Consider the following 20,429-nt stretch of genomic DNA (forward strand, 5'->3'; position numbering starts at 1 on the left):
CGCGCATAGAGTCGTATATCAACATGGACGGAGCTGCGTGAAAAAAGCCACCCGGCCTCTTCGCGTAAACTTCCCTTAACCACTCGCTCATCTTTTCTTCATCCATCCATCCCTTCGAGTTAGCTTTTATGATGACGCCGGCTGGAAAGGTCTCTTTTGGCAAGGTCTTCCTTTTGAATATCACCATGGGAGGAAGTTTCTGGCCATTAGCATGGCAAGCTAGAACCACAGTGAAGGATGACTTCTCATTCCCTGTGGTGCGAATATTCACCGTACGTGCTCCCGTTGTATCAACAGTGCGGTTCACAGGAATATCAAAAGTCAGTGGAACCTCGTCCATGTTGATAATGTTCTCTGGCCGGATCTTTTTTTCCGCTATCTTCTTTTTACAATATGCACGGAAAGTAGCCAGCTTTTCTTTAAAGTCGTTAGGCAGTTGCTGTGAAATAGTAGTCCGTGTGCGGATGGAGAGATTGCGTCTTTTCATAAACCGGAAACACCAAGAAGCACCACCTTTAAAATCATCCAGGTGAAGTTCGCTTGCTAGCGTTGTTGCCTTCATTGGAATAGTGATGGTGCTGACACTTCTGCTTGCTGCTCTCTGCTCAACAACCCACTGTTCGAGTTCGTCCTCCAACTGTTGCCATCGTGCTTTGTTCCCTCGGAAACTCTGTTTTGTCTTCTTTACCTGGCGCAGGTCATCTTCTTGCTTCCTCCACCTACGCACCATTGATTCATTTATGTTATATTCTCTTGCTGCTGCTCTATTTCCGTGTTCTTCGGCATGACTTATTGCCTTAAGTTTAAATTCTGCGTTATAAGCGTGTCGTTTAGTAGGAGCCATTTTGTAGTCTGGTCTTTACAGATGTAAACACACAAAGGAAATGAAACGAAATATCCGCGCGCTTCTTTTTCTTCCGGGGGCGGGTGGTAGCGCTTCCTGTTCTATGGGGGCGGGTGCTTACCTTGGCGGTTGCTTGCGTAGAAGAAGAAGCGCTTCCTGTTCTACCGGGAAAAAAGATGGCGGCTGTTTACCGAAGTTGCGAGATCGAAACTTTATGAAAATGAATCGTAATAAAGCGCACCGGGTTATAAGGCGCACTGTTAGCTTTTGAGAAAATTTGTGGTTTTTAGGTGCGCCTTATAGTGCGGAAAATACGGTATATATATATATCATTTGTTTTGCTACCTCCGCTTAGCATTACAGGTTAGCTCTGAATATTCTGTATGTGTCTTGTGTACAAGCAATAATATGTCAACAAATGAAGTTTCATTTGAATTTAATTTCATCCCATTTTTGTTGTGATTTGAATTTGTACAATCATTTCATACATATTTAATGTACATAATCCTATTTTATTTTCTTTCCCAAAAAGAAAATTTTAAAAATCTGATGCTGGTGTGTACCAGCAGATGGCGCCAGCGTACCACTACAGTATTTTTTTTATAAAAGGATTGCAAATCAATCTGTGCCACTAATGCAGGATTGTGTCAACATGTGTGCAGATCTCAACGAGTGTGAAAGTAACCCGTGCAGTCAGGAATGCGCTAACGTGTACGGCTCCTACCAGTGTTACTGTCGCCGTGGCTACCAGCTCAGCGACATCGATGGAGTGACGTGTGAAGGTCGTACTTTGCTCTGGTCAATCAAGAATGTTGCTGAAGAATCCCCGAGAAACGCCTTTTTTTGCTCCCAATTGCGTGTGTAGATATCGACGAATGCGCTCTTCCCACGGGAGGTCACATCTGCTCCTACCGATGCCACAACACTCCTGGAAACTTCCACTGCTCCTGTCCGGTGAGCGGCTACACCTTGGCGCCTAACGGACGCAGCTGCCAAGGTATTAGAACACCCTCAGGGGCTAGGAGTCACGTTTAGGTTCCTTGTTAGTGCACAACAATTTGCATTGGACGCCTAACCAATCTGGCGCCCTAGGCAAGATTTTAGGTGGCGCCCCCCCACATCGGCAGTGAAGTGTATATACTCACAAGAACCCGAATAGCTTTGTCCTTGACCTTTTTTTTTTTTTTTACTTACAACTATACCTAATATATAAAGGGGTGGAAAAGTGACTATTACCTGCAGGGCAAACATTAGCTAACCAGAAGGCAATAACAATGTAAACAAAAAACACCTGCTTAAAAGATCTAATACAAACATTTATATGCACGTACAACACTTAGAACTTTTAGCATATCAGTATGTGGAATTAAATTATGGAATGGATTAAGTAAAGAAGTTAAAAATTGTACTGATATGATCCAGTTTAAGAGGTTGTTCAAAATAATAGTGCTTACAGAGTACAATGAAGAACAATTATGAGAAATACTTTCAACCTTATTGAAAATAAGATATTCTTCATCTCAGTATGTTAATAATGACTGAATTAATTAATTAATTACATATTACAAAACTGTTGTATACTAACTCATAGATGTTATTTTATTATATAAAAAGGTCAGTAAATGATTCTATATATTTGTAAACGCTTTGAAGTGGGAAAGGGGTAGGATTAAGGGCGTAATGCTGTAACAAATAATATTTCTATTAAATAGGCTTTACTTTGCATTTTAATTAACGTGGGATTATTTTTTGTATTTAGAAATAATAGTACCAACTTTTTTTTTTTTTTTTTTTCTCCAACATTTGTGGCACTGGCGTGGCGCCCCCTGATGGACGGCGCCCTTAGCATTTGCCTATACGGCCTATGCCACGGGCCGGCCCCGCGCCTGAGTTGTAGTTTTCTAATTCTATGCATTATTTTTTATTTGAACTGTTGCTTTGCTTCCTAATAATATTCTCCATGCTCCTCCCAGATGTTGATGAATGTGTGACAGCGACGCACACCTGCTTGGAAAACCAGAGCTGCTTCAATGTGCAGGGGGGATTCCGCTGTCTGTCCTTCGATTGTCCCGCCAACTACCGCCGCGTCAGCGAAACGTAAGCGTCCTACTTTTGACCTTGTAATGTCACTTTTGGGAGCCGCAGATCAGAACCTTTAAGACCGGGGGTGTCCAAACCTTTACCAGAATGCAAACATTTAAAAAAAACAAACAAACAAAAAAAACAGTCCTACATACGCTATATTGCCAAAAGTATTTGGCCACCCATCCAAATGATGAGAATCAGGTGTCCTAATGACTTGGCCCGGTGTATCAAATCAAACACTTAGGCATGGAGACTGTTTCTACAAACATTTGTGAAAGAATGATTCCCAGTGTCACTCCTAAATATTCCAAAGTCAACTTTATTATAAGAAAAGTGAAGAGTTTGGGAACAACAGCAACTCAGCCACCAAGTGGTAGGTCACATAAACTGACAGAGAGGTCAGCATAGTGCAAAGACTTTCTGCACAGTCACTTGCTACAGAGCTCCAAACTTCATGTCACCTTCCAATTAGCCCACGTACAGTACGCGGAAAGCTTCATGGAATGGGTTTCCATGGCCGGGCAGCTGCATCTAAGCCATACATCACCAAGTCCAATGCAAAGCGTGGGATGCAGTCAATCAATCAATCAATCTTTATTTATATAGCCCTAAATCACAAGTGTCTCAAAGGGCTGCACAAGCCACAACGACATCCTCGGTACAAAGCCCACATACGGGCAAGGAAAAACTCACCCCAGTGGGACGTCGATGTGAATGACTATGAGAAACCTTGGAGAGGACCGCATATGTGGGTAACCCCCCCCCCCCCCTCTAGGGGAGACCGAAAGCAATGGATGTCGAGTGGGTCTGACATAATATTGTGAGAGTCCAGTCCATAGTGGATCCAACATAATAGTAAGAGTCCAGTCCATAGTGGATCTAACATAATAGTGTGAGAGTCCAGTCCATAGTGGATCTAACATAATAGTAAGAGTCCAGTCCATAGTGGATCTAACATAATAGTTAGAGTCCAGTCCATAGTAGATCCAACATAATAGTAAGAGTCCAGTCCATAGTGGATCTAACATAATAGTGAGAGTCCAGTCCATAGTGGATCAAACATAATAGTGAGAGAGTCCAGTCCATAGTGGATCCAACATAATAGTAAGAGTCCAGTCCATAGTGGGGCCAGCAGGACACCATCCCGAGCAGAGACGGGTCAGCAGCGCAGAGATGTTCCCAGCCAATGCACAGGCGAGCGGTCCACCCCGGGTCCCGACTCTGGACAGCCAGCACTTCATCCATGGCCACCGGACCTGTGCCCCCCCCTCAAGGAAAAGGGGAGCAGAGGAGAAAAGAAAAGAAACGACAGATCAACTGGTCTAACAGGGGGGCTATTTAAAGGCTAGAGTATACAAATGAGTTTTAAGATTGGACTTAAATGCTTCTACTGAGGTAGCATCTCTAATTGTTACCGGGAGGGCATTCCATAGTACTGGAACCCGAATAGAAAACGCTCTATAGCCCGCAGACTTTTTTTGGGCTTTGGGAATCACTAATGAGCCGGAGTTCTTTGAACGCAGATTTCTTGCCGGGACATATGGTACAATGCAGTCGACAAGATAGGACGGAGCTAGACCGTGTAGTATTTTATACGTAAGTAGTAAAACCTTAAAGTCACATCTTAAGTGCACAGGAAGCCAGTGCAGGTGAGCCAGTATAGGTATATATATATATGTATATATGTATATAAGGTATATACAGTATAGGCGTAATATGATCAAACTTTCTTGTTCTTGTCAAAAGTCTAGCAGCCGCATTTTGTACCAATTGTAGTCTTTTGATGCTAGACATAGGGAGACCCCAAAATAATACGTTACAGTAGTCGAGACGAGACGTAACGGACGCATGAATAATGATCTCAGCGTCGCTAGTGGATAAAATAGAACGAATTTTAGCGATATTACGGAGATGAAAGAAGGCCGTTTTAGTAACACTCTTAATGTGTGACTCAAAGGAGAGAGTTGGGTGGAAGATAATACCCAGATTCTTTACTGATTCGCCTTGTGTAATTGTTTGGTTGTCAAATGTTAAGGTGGTATTATTAAATAAATGTCGGTGTTTAGCAGGACCGATAATCAGCATTTACGTTTTCTTGGCGTTGAGTTGCAAGAAGTTAGCGGACATCCATTGTTTAATTTCATTAAGACACGCCTCCAGCTGACTACAATCCGGCGTGTTGGTCAGCTTTAGGGGCATGTAGAGTTGGCTGTCATCAGCATAGCAATGAAAGCTAACACCGTATTTGCGTATGATGTCGCCTAGCGGCAGCATGTAAATACTAAAGAGTGCAGGGCCAAGAACCGAACCCTGAGGAACTCCGCACATTACCTTACACAGTGGTGTAAAGCACGTCGCCACTGGACTCTAGAGCAGTGGAGACGCCTTCTCTGGACTGATGAATCACACTTTTCCATCTGGCAATCTGATGGACCAGTCTGGGTTTGGAGGTTGCCAGGAGAAAGCTACATTTCGGACTGCATGTGTGACATTTGGTGGAGGAGGAATTATGGTGTGGGGTTGGTTTTTCAGGAGTTGGGCTTGACCCTTTAGTTCCAGTGAAAGGAACTTTGAATGCTCCAGGATACCAAAACATTTTGGACAATTCCATGCTCCCAGCCTTGTGGGAACAGTTTGGAGCGGGCCACTTCCTCTTCCAACATGACTGCACAAAGCAAGGTCCATAAAGACATGGAAGACAGAGTCTGATGTGGATGAACTCGACTGGCCTGCACAGAGTCCTGACCTGAAACCCGATAGAACACCTTTGGGATGAATTAGAACGGAGACTGAGAGCCAGGCCTTCAGTGTGTGACCTCACCAATGCGCCTTTGGAAGAACGGTGGAAATTCCCTATAAACACACTCCGCAACCTTGTGAACAGCCTTCCCAGAAGAGTTGAAGCTGTAATAGCTGCAAAAGGTCATATTGAACCCTATGGGTTAGGAATGGGATGGCACTTCAACTTCATATGTGAGTCAGTTCCAAAAAAGCATCTAGAGGGATTTTTTTTCATATTAAGTGTCAGGTTCAAACACTGATGACATCTATTAAACAAGACAAGAAGCAAGGAATTAAACAGAGACAGAATTAAATTCAGCTCAATTGAGGAGAAACGCGTAGACATTGCACAGTGTCGTCCCACGCTCTGACGAAAGATTGTACTCCTCCTCTTTTATTTGGACTTTCCCTGATTACGCGGCAACAGCTGTTTCTAAGGGAGGGGGGTCGTAAACAGTCATTGCCTATGGTTACAGAACAGTTCAAAGAAAAGGTGCCTGGAGCTCACGTCAGGTCCTGCTTCCTCTCCGCATTGTAGATCTCGGGTCAAGACAAAATCTTCCTGTGGATTACAATACATCAAAGAAACCGACACCCTCATGTCGCTCCCCATCCTACACGGTGCAGTTTTACAAGCCTTCTGCTTGGTAAGATCAAAGACAGCTTTTGTCCTCTCGCAGGGGCGAGCTGAACTCAATGTAACACAACGTTTTGTGATAACTTAGATACAATTATTCTGACGTTAAGTTTGAACAAATTCATTCTAAGCCAGTTCTGTCTGGAGATCGGCAGACTTACCACGTTATACTCTTCCATATCAGTAGGTGGCAGCAGGTAGCTAATTGCTTTGTAGATGTCGGAAACAGCGGGAGGCAGTGTGCAGGTAAAAAGGTGTCTAATGCTTAAACCAAAAATTAAGTTGATAGCCCCTAAGAAAAGGCATTGAGGCTTAGGAAAGGCTATGCAGAACCAAACTAAAACTGAACTTGTCATGACTTGATCTTGGGTGTTTGCTTTTCCGGGATGCAACGGAAAGTTGGCACGGGCGAGACGGGAATGTAGGTACATGATTTATTTAAACTATTAAAAAAGGAATAAACGAAAAGCGCGCACAGGGGCGGAGGTACAAAACTAGACTACAAACACAAAACTTGCACATTGGCAGAAACTATGAACAATTAAACAAAACTTGCAAACTATGGCTTGAATAAAGAAAACTTACTTGGCACGGACAAAAAAGGAGCAGCGTGAACGATGGACATGGAAAGGAGTTAGAAATGTGTCGAGCATAAATGCGGGGATGTCGTCAGGACGAACAACAGAAAATGAATGAACTTAAATACTATGGACATGATTAGTGAAAGCAGGTGCGTGACTCAAAACGTGAAACAGGTGCGTGACGTGACAGGTGAAAACTAATGGGTTGCTATGGTGACAAACAAGAGTGCACAATGAGTTCAAACGTGGAACAGGTGAAACTAATGGGGTAATCATGCAAACAAGACAAGGGAGTGAAAAGCCAGAAACTAAACAAAACATGACTTAAAACAAAACATGATTACCACAGACATGACAGAACTGGCTACAAAGTAAACAAAAACAGAATGCTGGACGACAGCAAAGACTTACTGTGGAGCAAAGATGGCGTCCACAAAGTACATCCGAACATGACAATCAACAATGTCCCCACAAAGAAGGATAAAAACAACTGAAATGTTCTTGATTGCTAAAACAAAGCAGGTGTGGGGGATTGCACTCAAAGGAAGACATGAAACTGCTACAGGGAAATACCAAAAAAAAAGCCACCAAAATAGGAAAAAAGTCCAAATAAGTCAGGGTGTGATGTGACAGGTGGTGACAGTACACCTACTTTGAGACAAGAGCTATAGTGATGCATGCTTGGTTGTGCTTTAAAGTCATATCCAACAATTGCGACAACAACTTTTTTATTGTGAATATCGGCTACTGAATTTAATTTTTCAATGATTTCTGCTGGTGGTGTGCCTCCGCATTTTTTCAAAGGAAAGAAATGTGCCTTGTGTCATGACTTGGTCCTGGGGTTTAGTTTTTCTCGAAGGCAACGGAAAGTTGGCTCGGGCGAGACGGGAATGCAGGTACATTTTTATTTAAACACTATAAATACAAAACAAGGAAGTAAACAAAAGGCGCGCACAATGGCGGAGAACAAACTATGAAACCAAACACTTGCACAAAGGCAAAAACTATGAACAACAAAAAACACTAACTGTGGCAATAATAAACAAAACTTACTTGGCATGGACAAAAAGGAGCAGCGTGAAACGATGGACATGAAAAAAGAGTCAGAAATGTGCAGAAGCATAAATGTGGAGGTGTCACCAGCAAGACAAACTGAAAAACAATGAACTTAAATACTACAGACATGATTAACGAAGGTGAGGGATGCCGTCAAGCTGAAGAAGGAGTCCTATCGGGTTCTTTTGGCTCATAGGACTCCTGAGGCAGCGGACAAGTACCGACAGGCCAAGCGGTGTGCGGCTTCAGCGGTCGCAGAGGCAAAAACTCGGACATGGGAGGAGTTCGGTGAGGCCATGGAAAACGACTTCCGGACGGCTTCGAAGCAATTCTGGACCACCATCCGCCGCCTCAGGAAGGGAAAGCAGTGCACCATCAACACCGTGTATGGCGAGGATGGTGTTCTGCTGACCTCGACTGCGGATGTTGTGGATCGGTGGAGGGAATACTTCGAAGACCTCCTCAATCCCACCAACACGTCTTCCTATGAGGAAGCAGTGCCTGGGGAGTCTGTGGTGGGCTCTCCTATTTCTGGGGATGAGGTTGCTGAGGTAGTTAAAAAGCTCCTCGGTGGCAAGGCCCCAGGGGTAGATGAGATCCGCCCGGAGTTCCTTAAGGCTCTGGATGCTGTGGGGCTGTCTTGGTTGACAAGACTCTGCAGCATCGCGTGGACATCGGGGGCGGTACCTCTGGATTGGCAGACCGGGGTGGTGGTTCCTCTCTTTAAGAAGGGGAACCGGAGGGTGTGTTCTAACTATCGTGGGATCACACTCCTCAGCCTTCCCGGTAAGGTCTATTCAGGTGTACTGGAGAGGAGGCTACGCCGGATAGTCGAACCTCGGATTCAGGAGGAACAGTGTGGTTTTCGTCCTGGTCGTGGAACTGTGGACCAGCTCTATACTCTCGGCAGGGTCCTTGAGGGTGTATGGGAGTTTGCCCAACCATTCTACATGTGTTTTGTGGACTTGGAGAAGGCATTCGACCGTGTCCCTCGGGAAGTCCTGTGGGGAGTGCTCAGAGAGTATGGGGTAACGGACTGTCTGATTGTGGCGGTCCGCTCCCTGTATGCTCGGTGCCAGAGCTTGGTCCGCATTGCCGGCAGTAAGTCGGACACGTTTCCAGTGAGGGTTGGACTCCGCCAAGGTTGCCCTTTGTCACCCATTCTGTTCATAACTTTTATGGACAGAATTTCTAGGCGCAGTCAAGGCGTTGAGGGGATCTGGTTTGGTGGCTGCAGGATTAGGTCTCTGCTTTTTGCAGATGATGTGGTCCTGATGGCTTCATCTGGCCATGATCTTCAGCTCTCACTGGATCGGTTCGCAGCCGAGTGTGAAGCGACTGGGATGAGAATCAGCACCTCCAAGTCCGAGTCCATGGTTCTCGCCCGGAAAAGGGTGGAGTGCCATCTCCGGGTTGGGGAGGAGATCTTGCCCCAAGTGGAGGAGTTCAAGTACCTCGGAGTCTTGTTCACGAGTGAGGGAAGAGTGGATCGTGAGATCGACAGGCGGATCGGTGCGGCGTCTTCAGTAATGCGGACGCTGTATCGATCCGTTGTGGTGAAGAAGGAGCTGAGCCGGAAGGCAAAGCTCTCAATTTACCGGTCGATCTACGTTCCCATCCTCACCTATGGTCATGAGCTTTGGGTTATGACCGAAAGGACAAGATCACGGGTACAAGCGGCCCAAATGAGTTTCCTCCGCCGGGTGGCGGGGCTCTCCCTTAGAGATAGGGTGAGAAGCTCTGTCATCCGGGGGGAGCTCAAAGTAAAGCCGCTGCTCCTCCACATCGAGAGGAGCCAGATGAGGTGGTTCGGGCATCTGGTCAGGATGCCACCCGAACGCCTCCCTAGGGAGGTGTTTAGGGCACGTCCGACCGGTAGGAGGTCGCGGGGAAAACCCAGGACACGTTGGGAAGACTATGTCTCCCGGCTGGCCTGGGAACGCCTCGGGGTCCCACAGGAAGAGCTGGACGAAGTGGCTGGGGAGAGGGAAGTCTGGGCTTCCCTGCTTAGGCTGCTGCCCCCGCGACCCGACCTCGGATAAGCGGAAGAAGATGGATGGATGGATGGCACTATAAATACAAAACAAGGAAGTAAACAAAAGGCGCGCACAATGGCGGAGAACAAACTATGAAACCAAACACTTGCACAAAGGCAAAAACTATGAACAACAAAAAACACTAACTGTGGCAATAATAAACAAAACTTACTTGGCATGGACAAAAAGGAGCAGCGTGAAACGATGGACATGAAAAAAGAGTCAGAAATGTGCAGAAGCATAAATGTGGAGGTGTCACCAGCAAGACAAACTGAAAAACAATGAACTTAAATACTACAGACATGATTAACGAAAACAGGTGCGTGACTCAAAACGTGAAACAGGTGCGTGACGTGACAGGTGAAAACTAATGGGTTGCTATGGTGACAATCAAGAGTGCACAATGAGTCCAAACGTGGAACAGGTGAAACTAATGGGTAATCAAGGGAGTGAAAAGCCAGAAACTAAAGAGTCCAATAACTAAACAAAACATGACTTAAAACAAAACATGATTACACAGACATGACACCTTGGCTCAAAAAAGGTTGAAAAACACTGCTCTAGCGAAGGCGATGAACATCGGGAGGTCGCCTACAGCCACAGACGTTGTGCTGATTAGAGGCCATGGCGGTTATTTAGCTTTTGTAGCCCAGTAGGCGAGTGGCACGAGGCTCTGCATGTTGAGTTAGAAGACAATATACAGGTAAAAGCCAGTAAATTAGAATATTTTGAAAAACTTGATTTATTTCTGTAATTGCATTCAAAAGGTGTAACTTGTACATTATATTTATTCATTGCACACAGACTGATGCATTCAAATGTTTATTTCATTTAATTTTGATGATTTGAAGTGGCAACAAATGAAAATCCAAAATTCCGTGTGTCACAAAATTAGAATATTACTTAAGGCTAATACAAAAAAGGGATTTTTAGAAATGTTGGCCAACTGAAAAGTATGAAAATGAAAAATATGAGCATGTACAATACTCAATACTTGGTTGGAGCTCCTTTTGCCTCAATTACTGCGTTAATGCGGCGTGGCATGGAGTCGATGAGTTTCTGGCACTGCTCAGGTGTTATGAGAGCCCAGGTTGCTCTGATAGTGGCCTTCAACTCTTCTGCGTTTTTGGGTCTGGCATTCTGCATCTTCCTTTTCACAATACCCCACAGATTTTCTATGGGGCTAAGGTCAGGGGAGTTGGCGGGCCAATTTAGAACAGAAATACCATGGTCCGTAAACCAGGCACGGGTAGATTTTGCGCTGTGTGCAGGCGCCAAGTCCTGTTGGAACTTGAAATCTCCATCTCCATAGAGCAGGTCAGCAGCAGGAAGCATGAAGTGCTCTAAAACTTGCTGGTAGACGGCTGCGTTGACCCTGGATCTCAGGAAACAGAGTGGACCGACACCAGCAGATGACATGGCACCCCAAACCATCACCCAACCATGCAAATTTTGCATTTCCTTTGGAAATCGAGGTCCCAGAGTCTGGAGGAAGACAGGAGAGGCACAGGATCCACATTGCCTGAAGTCTAGTGTAAAGTTTCCACCATCAGTGATGGTTTGGGGTGCCATGTCATCTGCTGGTGTCGGTCCACTCTGTTTCCTGAGATCCAGGGTCAACGCAGCCGTCTACCAGCAAGTTTTAGAGCACTTCATGCTTCCTGCTGCTGACCTGCTCTATGGAGATGGAGATTTCAAGTTCCAACAGGACTTGGCGCCTGCACACAGCGCAAAATCTACCCGTGCCTGGTTTACGGACCATGGTATTTCTGTTCTAAATTGGCCCGCCAACTCCCATGACCTTAGCCCCATAGAAAATCTGTGGGGTATTGTGAAAAGGAAGATGCAGAATGCCAGACCCAAAAACGCAGAAGAGTTGAAGGCCACTATCAGAGCAACCTGGGCTCTCATAACACCTGAGCAGTGCCAGAAACTCATCGACTCCATGCCACGCCGCATTAACGCAGTAATTGAGGCAAAAGGAGCTCCAACCAAGTATTGAGTATTGTACATGCTCATATTTTTCATTTTCATACTTTTCAGTTGGCCAACATTTCTAAAAATCCCTTTTTTGTATTAGCCTTAAGTAATATTCTAATTTTGTGACACACGGAATTTTGGATTTTCATTTGTTGCCACTTCAAATCATCAAAATTAAATGAAATAAACATTTGAATGCATCAGTCTGTGTGCAATGAATAAATATAATGTACAAGTTACACCTTTTGAATGCAATTACTGAAATAAATCAAGTTTTTCAAAATATTCTAATTTACTGGCTTTTACCTGTATATTACTCTACCAACCGAGCGGTATAGCTCGGTTGGTAGAGCGGCCGTGCCAGCAACTTGAGGGTTCCAGGTTCGATCCCCGCTTCCGCCACCCTAGTCACTGCCGTCGTGTCCTTGGGCAAGACACTTTACCCACCTGCTCCCAGTGCCACCCACACTGCTTTAAATGGAGCTTAGATATTGGCTTTCACTCTGTAAAAGCGCTTTGAGTCACTAGAGAAAAGCGCTATATAAATATAATTCACTGCACTTCACACTTCACAAACTCTGGCATGTTTTTAATGACAGAACAATATTGAGAGTCTGCATGGAATCCCCTTTCAGGTGCGAGGCTGCCCTCCACTGCATGCCATGCACGGCACAGTTGTATTGATATGGTTTCTCTTTCTCTTTCTGCTTGTGTTGTTCTGACATCCTCCCACTCCCACTCCCACTCCCATCTCTCTCTCTCTCTATCTCTCTCTCTCTTCGCAGTCGATGTGAACGCTTGCTTTGCAATGAGTCTGTCGAGTGCCCGGCCATGCCGCTGAGAATAACCTACTACTACCTCACCTTCCCCACCAACATCCCCGTCTTCACCAACATCTTCCGCATGGGCCCCTCCCACACGGCGCCGGGCGACGACGTCGACATCGCCATCACGTCGGGCAACGAGGGCGGCTTCTTCAAGGCGGAGCGGGTGGCCAACGGCGGCGTCATGTCCGTGGCGAGGCTCATCGCCAGCCCGCGGGACTTTGAGCTGTCCGTGGAGCTCAGCCTGCGTCGCCACGGCACGCTCAGCACGTACTTGGCTAAAGTGGTGGTGTTTGTCGTGCAGGACGAGCCGCCCGTCGCTTACGACCCTCTTCTCGAATAAAGCTGAGGGCTGCTAGTCATGTGTTATCTTTCCTGCACTTTCCCTGATTACATGGCAACAGCTGTTTCTAAGGGAGGGGGGTCGTAAACAGTCATTGCCTTTGGTTACAAAGAAAAGGTCGTAAAACAGTTCAAAGAAAAGGTGCCTGGAGCTCGCGTCAGGTCCTGCTTCCTCTCCGCTTTGTAGATCTCGAGTCAAGACAAAGTCTTCCTGTGGATTACAATACATCAAAGAAATCGACACCCTCATGTCGCTCCCCATCCTACACGGTGGAGTTTTACAAGCCTTCTGCTTGGTAAGATCAAAGACAGCTGGAGTGAACGCACTCAAACAACACGGTATGAGACTCGACTCATAGGATCAAGTAAAAAAGTCATAAAATGACGAGAAAACGTCGTAATTAAATAATAAAATAATAAAGTTGTCGGGTTACGTGAATAAAGAAATCACGTGACATAAATAAGGTTGCAAAAAATAAGGATGAACTTGCGATTTTATCAACCTAAGTCAGAATATTATGAAAAAATGTGGTAATTGTACTAGAATAAAATGGGGATAGTACAAGAATAACAAGGCCTAGTGTTACGAGAATGAAAATGTTAATAAAAGTTAGAAAAAAAGTAAATTTTCACAAGAAAGTACCAGTATTTTTTTTCAAAACAAAGTAAATCCCCCGCCTATTTGTGGTTTGACATTTGCACGCCCAAATATTTCTTCTCTGCTTTCAATTGTAAAATACTTATTTTTAACAGAAAGTGTGTTTTGATGGCGCTATCTGCAGGAGAGAAAAAAAAAGTGTAAAAAAAAAAATAAAGTTGTCGCGTTACTTGAATAAAGAAATCACGTGACATAAATATTGTTGCAAAAAATAAGGATGAACCTGCAATTTTATCAACCTAAGTCAGAATATTATGAAAAAAGTGGTAATTGTACTAGAATAAAATGGGGATAGTACAAGAATAACAAGGACTAGTTTTACAAGAATGAAAATGTTAATAAAAGTTAGAAAAAAAAGGAAATTTTTTACAAGAAAGTACCAGTATTTTTTTTCAAAACAAAGTAAATCCCCCGCCTATTTGTGGTTTGACATTTGCAGGCCCACATATTTCTTCTCTGCTTTCAATTGTAAAATACTTATTGTTAACAGGAAGTGTGTTTTGATGGCGCTATCTGCAGGAGAAAAAAAAAAAAGTGTAAAAAAAAAATAAAGTTGTCGTGTTACGTGAATAAAGAAATCACGTGACATAAATATTGTTACAAAAAATAAGGATGAACCTGCAATTTTATAAACCTAAGTCAGAATATTATGAAAAAAGTGGTAATTGTACTATAATAAAATGGGGATAGTACAAGAATAACAAGGCCTTAGTGCTACGAGAATGAAAATGTTAATAAAAGTTAGAAAAAAAGTAAATTTTCACAAGAAAGTACCAGTATTTTTTTTCAAAACAAAGTAAATCCCCCGCCTATTTGTGGTTTGACATTTGCACGCCCAAATATTTCTTCTCTGCTTTCAATTGTAAAATACTTATTGTTAACAGAAAGTGTGTTTTGATGGCGCTATCTGCAGGAGAGAAAAAAAAAGTGTAAAAAAAAAATAAAGTTGTCGTGTTACGTGAATAAAGAAATCACGTGACATAAATATTGTTACAAAAAATAAGGATGAACCTGCAATTTTATAAACCTAAGTCAGAATATTATGAAAAAAGTGGTAATTGTACTAGAATAAAATGGGGATAGTAGGAGAATAACAAGGACTAGTTTTACAAGAATGAAAATGTTAATAAAAGTTAGAAAAAAAAGGAAATTTTTACCAGAAAGTACCAGTATTTTTTTTCAAAACAAAGTAGATCCCCCGCCTATTTGTGGTTTGACATTTGCACGCCCAAATATTTCTTCTCTGCTTTCAATTGTAAAATACTTATTGTTAACAGGAAGTGTGTTTTGATGGCGCTATCTGCAGGAGAAAAAAAAAAAAGTGTAAAAAAAAAATAAAGTTGTCGTGTTACGTGAATAAAGAAATCACGTGACATAAATATTGTTGCAAAAAATAAGGATGAACCTGCAATTTTATCAACCTAAGTCAGAATATTATGAAAAAAGTGGTAATTGTACTAGAATAAAATGGGGATAGTACAAGTATAACAAGGCCTAGTTTTACAAGAATGAAAATGTTAATAAAAGTTGGAAAAAAAAAGAAATTTTTTACAAGGAAGTACCAGAATTTTTTTTAAAACAAAGTAAATCCCCCGCCTATTTGTGGTTTGACATTTGCACGCCCAAATATTTCTTCTCTGCTTTCAATTGTAAAATACTTATTGTTATCAGGAAGTGTGTTTTGATGGCGCTATCTGCAGGAGAAAAAAAAAAAGTGTAAAAAAAATAATAAAGTTGTCGTGTTACGTGAATAAAGAAATCACGTGACATAAATATTGTTACAAAAAATAAGGATGAACCTGCAATTTTATCAACCTAAGTCAGAATATTATGAAAAAAGTGGTAATTGTACTATAATAAAATGGGGATAGTACAAGAATAACAAGGCCTAGTTTTACAAGAATGAAAATGTTAATAAAAGTTAGAAAAAAAAGGACATTTTTCACAAGAAAGTACCAGTATTTTTTTTCAAAACAAAGTAAATCCCCCGCCTATTTGTGGTTTGACATTTGCACGCCCACATATTTCTTCTCTGCTTTCAATTGTAAAATACTTATTGTTAACAGGAAGTGTGTTTTGATGGCGCTATCTGCAGGAGAAAAAAAAAAGTGTAAAAAAAAAATAAAGTTGTCATGTTACGTGAATAAAGAAATCACGTGACATAAATATTGTTACAAAAAATAAGGATGAACCTGCAATTTTATCAACTTAAGTCAGAATATTATGAAAAAAGTGGTAATTGTACTGGAATAAAATGGGGATAGTACAAGAATAACAAGGACTAGTTTTACAAGAATGAAATTGTTAATAAAAGTTAGAAAAAAAAGGAAATTTTTCACAAGAAAGTACCAGTATTTTTTTTTCAAAACAAAGTAAATCCCCCGCCTATTTGTGGTTTGACATTTGCAGGCCCAAATATTTCTTCTCTGCTTTCAATTGTAAATACTTATTGTTAACAGGAAGTGTGTTTTGATGGCGCTATCTGCAGGAGAGAAAAAAAAAGTGTAAAAAAAAAATAAAGTTGTCGTGTTACGTGAATAAAGAAATCACGTGACATAAATATTGTTACAAAAAATAAGGATGAACCTGCAATTTTATAAACCTAAGTCAGAATATTATGAAAAAAGTGGTAATTGTACTAGAATAAAATGGGGATAGTACGAGAATAACAAGGACTAGTTTTACAAGAATGAAAATGTTAATAAAAGTTAGAAAAAAAAGGAAATTTTTACCAGAAAGTACCAGTATTTTTTTTCAAAACAAAGTAAATCCCCCACCTATTTGTGGTTTGACATTTGCAGGCCCACATATTTCTTCTCTGCTTTCAATTGTAAAATACTTATTGTTAACAGAAAGTGTGTTTTGATGGCGCTATCTGCAGGAGAAAAAAAAAAAAGTGTAAAAAAAAATAAAGTTGTCGTGTTACGTGAATAAAGAAATCACGTGACATAAATATTGTTACAAAAAATAAGGATGAACCTGCAATTTTATCAACCTAAGTCAGAATATTATAAAAAAAGTGGTAATTGTACTACAATAAAATGGGGATAGTACAAGAATAACAAGGCCTAGTTTTACAAGAATGAAAATGTTAATAAAAGTTAGAAAAAAAAGGAAATTTTTTACAAGAAAGTATCAGTATTCTTTTTCAAAACAAAGTAAATCCCCCGCCTATTTGTGGTTTGACATTTGCACGCCCACATATTTCTTCTCTGCTTTCAATTGTAAAATACTTATTGTTAACAGGAAGTGTGTTTTGATGGCGCTATCTGCAGGAGAGAAAAAAAAAAAGTGTCATTTAGCAGAAAAATGCGTCGACAAGACTTAATGTATGCCGTTTTATATCGCGTACAACTGAATTTAAAATGTACATAACTGTGCTGGACGACAGCAAAGACTTACTGATGAGCAAAGATGGCGTCCACAAATTACATTCGAACATGACATGACAATCAACAATGTCCCCACAAAGAAGGATAAAAACAACTGAAATATTCTCGATTGCTAAAACAAAGTAGATGCGGGAAATATCGCTCAAAGGAAGACATGAAACTGCTACAGGAAAATACCGAAAAAAGAGAAAAAGCCACCAAAATAGGAGCGCAAGACAAGAAGTAAAACACTACACACAGGAAAACAGCAAAAAAGTCCGAATAAGTCAGGGTGTGATGTGACAGGTGGTGACAGTACACCTACTTTGAGACAAGAGCTATAGTGATGCATGCTTGGTTATGCTTTAAAGTCATATCCAACAATTGCGACAAAAACTTTTTTCTGTCAACTGAGTTTTGTTTTTTAAAGACTTCTGCTGGTGGTGTTCCTCCGCATTTTTTCAACGCAAAAAATGTGCTTTGGCTTAAAAAAGGTTGAAAAACATTGCTCTAAACTTTTATTCTAAACTTTATAAAGGCATTATAGAGGTTTTTATGGGTGTTTTTAGCTAAATTTAGAGTCAACAGCTACAAATAGGTGGAATTTACTTTATTTCTATAATGTGTTAATTGGTAGAAAAAAATATTCTAAGAGAATAAACTTTAAATTTAATAGAGATAAAGGTGTAGACTCACACAAAGTTGTGGTATGAGAAATGTGCAGGAAAAAAGTGGTATACTACTGAAAAAGTGGTATTTTTTTGATAGTCTAAACTTTACATTCTAAACATTACAAAGGCATTTTAGAGGTTTTTATGGGTGTTTTTTTTTTTAGCAAAATTTTGAGTCAACAGCTATGAATAGGTGGGATTTACTGAATTTCTATAATAACGTGTTAATGGTAAAAAAAAAAATATTCTAAGAGAATAAACTTTTAATTTAATAGAGATAAGGGTGTAGTATCACACAAAGTTGTGATATGAGAAATGTGCAGGAAAAAAGTGGTATTTTTTTGATAGTCTAAACTTTACATTCTAAACATTACTAATGCATTTTAGAGGTTTTTATGGGTGTTTTTTTTTTAGCAAAATTTAGAGTCAACAGCTACAAATAGGTGGAATTTACTTTATTTCTATAATGTGTTAATTGGTAGAAAAAAATATTCTAAGCGAATAAACTTTAAATGTAATAGAGATAAGGGTGTAGTATCACACAAAGTTGTGATATGAGAAATGTGCAGGAAAAAAGTGGTATTTTTTTGATAGTCTAAACTTTACATTCTAAACATTATAAAGGCATTTTAGAGGTTTTTATGGATGGTTTTTTTTTAGCAAAATTTTGAGTCAACATCTACGAATAGGTGGGATTTACTGAATTTCTATAATAACGTGTTAAATGGTAAAAAATAGAGAATAAACTTTTAATTTAATAGAGATAAGCGTGTAGAATCACACAAAGTTGTGATATGAGAAATGTGCAGGAAAAAAGTGGTATTTTTTTGATAGTCTAAACTTTACATTCTAAACATTACAAAGGCATTTTAGAGATTTTTATTGGTGGTTTTTTTTAGCACAATTTTGAGTCAACAGCTACAAATAGGTGGGATTTACTGTGTTCCTATAATAATGTGTTAAATGGTAAAAAATAGAGAATAAACTTTTAATTTGATAGAGATAAGCGTGGAGAATCACACAAAGTTGTGATATGAGAAATGTGCAGGAAAAAAGTGGTACTTTTTTGATAGTCTAAACTTTACATTCTAAACATTACTAATGCATTTTAGAGGTTTTTATGGGTGTTTTTTTTCAGCACAATTTTGAGTCAACAGCTACAAATAGGTGGGATTTACTGTGTTCCTATAATAACGTGTTAAATGGTAAAAAATAGAGAATAAACTTTTAATTTAATAGAGATAAGGGTGTAGAATCACACAAAGTTGTGATATGAGAAATGTGCAGGAAAAAAGTAGTATTTTTTTGATAGTCTAAACTTTACATTCTAAACATTACTAAGGCATTTTAAAGGTTTTTATGGGTGTTTTTTTTTTTTTTTAGCAAAATTTTGAGTCAACAGCTACAAATAGGTAGGATTTACTGTGTTCCTATAAAAACGTGTTAAATGGTAAAAAAAATAGAGAATAAACTTTTAATTTAATAGAGATAAGCGTGTAGAATCACACAAAGTTTGTTTAACAACATGAATAAAGTTGTGTGAGGGATCTCGGGAATTGACAAGAAAACGGAATAATTTTAGAATATTTTACAGAAATAGTCATTATACAAAAGTACACTACACTATAGATATGTGGTAGATTGTGATCAATTAGAATAGTCCTCATTTTGTTCATATTTACCAAAAAAAAGAGACACAATATTATGTCAGAAAAAATTCCTGCTTTACTAAAATACTGTCATGTCTGTGTAATCATGTTTTGTTTTAAGTCATGTTTTGTTTAGTTTCTGGCTTTTCACTCCCTTGTCTTGTTTTGCATGATTACCCCATTAGTTTCACCTGTTCCACGTTTGCACTCATTGTGCACTCTTGCTTGTCACCATAGCAACCATTAGTTTTCACCTGTCACGCCACGCACCTGTTTCACGTTTTGAGTCGCGCACCTGCTTTCGTTAATCATGTCTGTGTTATTTAAGCTTTTCATTTTCTGTTGTTCAAGCTTCAACACCTGCAAGTCCATGTCGTGACAGAACTGAGGGAGTCGGAAACTAAACAAACAGGACGGATCATGACATTAGTAGTTCTATACAGCATGCTCAAATATTTTCATGTTTATAAGACGTGTGATTGTAAATTATGTTAATTAGATGAATCCTTAGTAAAATTCCCTTAAAAAAAGTAGTAACTTTTTATTTAAAAAAAAAAGCCTTTTACCCAAAAATGCGACACTTATTGAAAAACGACCCAAAAATGGTTCATAGTTTTGAAAACCCAGCAAATTGAGTTAAAATAATACACTTATAACCCAAGTAAGTTTTGTTTCGATTCATGCCACAGTTAGTGTTTTCTTTAATTGTTCATAGTTTCTGCCAATGTGCAAGTTTTGTGTTTATAGTCTAGTTTTGTACCTCCGCCCCTGTGCGCGCTTTTTGTTTGATCATTTTCTTTGTAGTTATAGTGTTAAATAAATAATGTTTTTACCTTCACGCCACATCCGGTCCAAATGTTCATTTGCACCTCGGGAGAACAAACCAAGCCAAAGTCCAAGTCATGAGAGATGTC

General features: G+C 40.5%; 1 protein-coding gene across 2 annotated transcripts in view; it reads left to right on the forward strand.

Annotated features, from left to right (window-relative positions):
- Positions 1 to 20,429, forward strand: part of fbln1 (fibulin 1) — a 208,159-nt gene that overhangs the window by 78,439 nt on the left and 109,291 nt on the right. Inside the window, exons 12-15 of one of the 2 annotated variants that reach the window (XM_061969426.1) lie at positions 1,507 to 1,626; positions 1,710 to 1,841; positions 2,818 to 2,941; positions 7,069 to 7,077. In XM_061969426.1, coding sequence (XP_061825410.1) covers positions 1,507 to 1,626; positions 1,710 to 1,841; positions 2,818 to 2,941; positions 7,069 to 7,077 — 385 coding nt within the window. Of the gene's footprint in view, positions 1 to 1,506; positions 1,627 to 1,709; positions 1,842 to 2,817; positions 2,942 to 7,068; positions 7,078 to 12,785; positions 20,106 to 20,429 lie in introns of those variants that run through there. The other variant, XM_061969425.2, reaches the window with a different exon arrangement.

The sequence above is a fragment of the Nerophis lumbriciformis genome, linkage group LG10 (assembly GCF_033978685.3).
Source record: "Nerophis lumbriciformis linkage group LG10, RoL_Nlum_v2.1, whole genome shotgun sequence".
In the NCBI taxonomy this organism is placed as follows: domain Eukaryota; kingdom Metazoa; phylum Chordata; class Actinopteri; order Syngnathiformes; family Syngnathidae; genus Nerophis; species Nerophis lumbriciformis.